Below are 935 nucleotides of genomic sequence, written 5' to 3'. Positions count from 1 at the left end.
TTTTTTTGCGCACGTGACCGTGTGACGTCACGGGCGAAAACGGAAGAGGATATCGTGCTGCTGAGGTGAGGAAATAAACATAACGTAATTATTATAAAAATATATATATATATTTGTAGACACGGCGCTTGTTTTGTCCTCGCTCGTGGTGTGTGTGTGTGTGTGTGGTCAGATCAGGATGAGATGATGTCCAGTGTGGAGTTAGATTAGTGTCCGAGTCTCTGGACGGAACGACACGAATGCAGTTGCTCACGAGACATGAATGATCGCCGTTACATATAATAATAAACTTGGCCGGATGTGTGTTTTAATCTGCTTATAAACTGTTTACTTCACGTGCATAACAGGGAAAGTTCACGGGTTTGTGTATTAAATATTGACGCGTTTATTTGCGTGGTTTTTTTTTAAAAAAAAGGTAAACACTTGAGATGTTTAGCTTTCGTTTTCGTGGCATGGGGGAACAAATCGAAAGCTACATATCGACTGGCGTGTTTTCCTAAATGTTAATGTAAATATAACAATAATAATAATAAACATACACGTCATGTCGAATTGGCCTCGTGAAGTTTTTTTTTTTTTTTTTGGCTGTGTTGGGAATTTCCCACCGCCGTGACGTCACACTGCAACCCAATCCACCGGCATGAGCTTCACCTCCATCTCATCACTCTGTATCTGAAGCACAATAAGTTCACGATCTGATCATGTTGAGTTAAACTTGCCTAGTAAGCTGAAAGTGTAGGAAATGTGGTGAAAAAGAAGGCAAGGAACTGTGTGAAGGTGATGCCTAGAGAAAGCATAATGTCCTTACTTTAAATCTGTTCATCTTCTAGGTTCCTCTAGAAGAAGAACATCATGCAGAGTACGACGAATTACCTGTGGCTCATCTCAGACCTGCTGGGCCAAGGGGCCACGGCTAACGTGTACCGAGGCAGACA

At 41.8% G+C, this 935-nt stretch overlaps 1 protein-coding gene across 2 annotated transcripts in view; it reads left to right on the top strand.

Annotated features, from left to right (window-relative positions):
• The window catches only part of tbk1 (TANK-binding kinase 1), a 28,564-nt gene continuing 27,629 nt past the window's right edge, over positions 1–935 (top strand). For both annotated transcript variants that reach the window (XM_058417373.1, XM_058417372.1), the window contains exons 1-2: positions 1–65; positions 831–935. The exon at positions 831–935 is cut by the window's right edge and continues 4 nt beyond it. In XM_058417373.1, the coding sequence (XP_058273356.1) occupies positions 853–935 (83 nt within the window). In that variant the 5' untranslated portion in view covers positions 1–65; positions 831–852. The remainder of the gene's footprint in view (positions 66–830) is intronic.

This window comes from Hemibagrus wyckioides, linkage group LG19, assembly GCF_019097595.1.
Source record: "Hemibagrus wyckioides isolate EC202008001 linkage group LG19, SWU_Hwy_1.0, whole genome shotgun sequence".
Lineage (NCBI taxonomy): Eukaryota > Metazoa > Chordata > Actinopteri > Siluriformes > Bagridae > Hemibagrus > Hemibagrus wyckioides.
The sequence above is the reverse complement of the archived record's forward strand: the minus strand, read 5'-3'. Positions and strand labels throughout refer to the sequence as shown.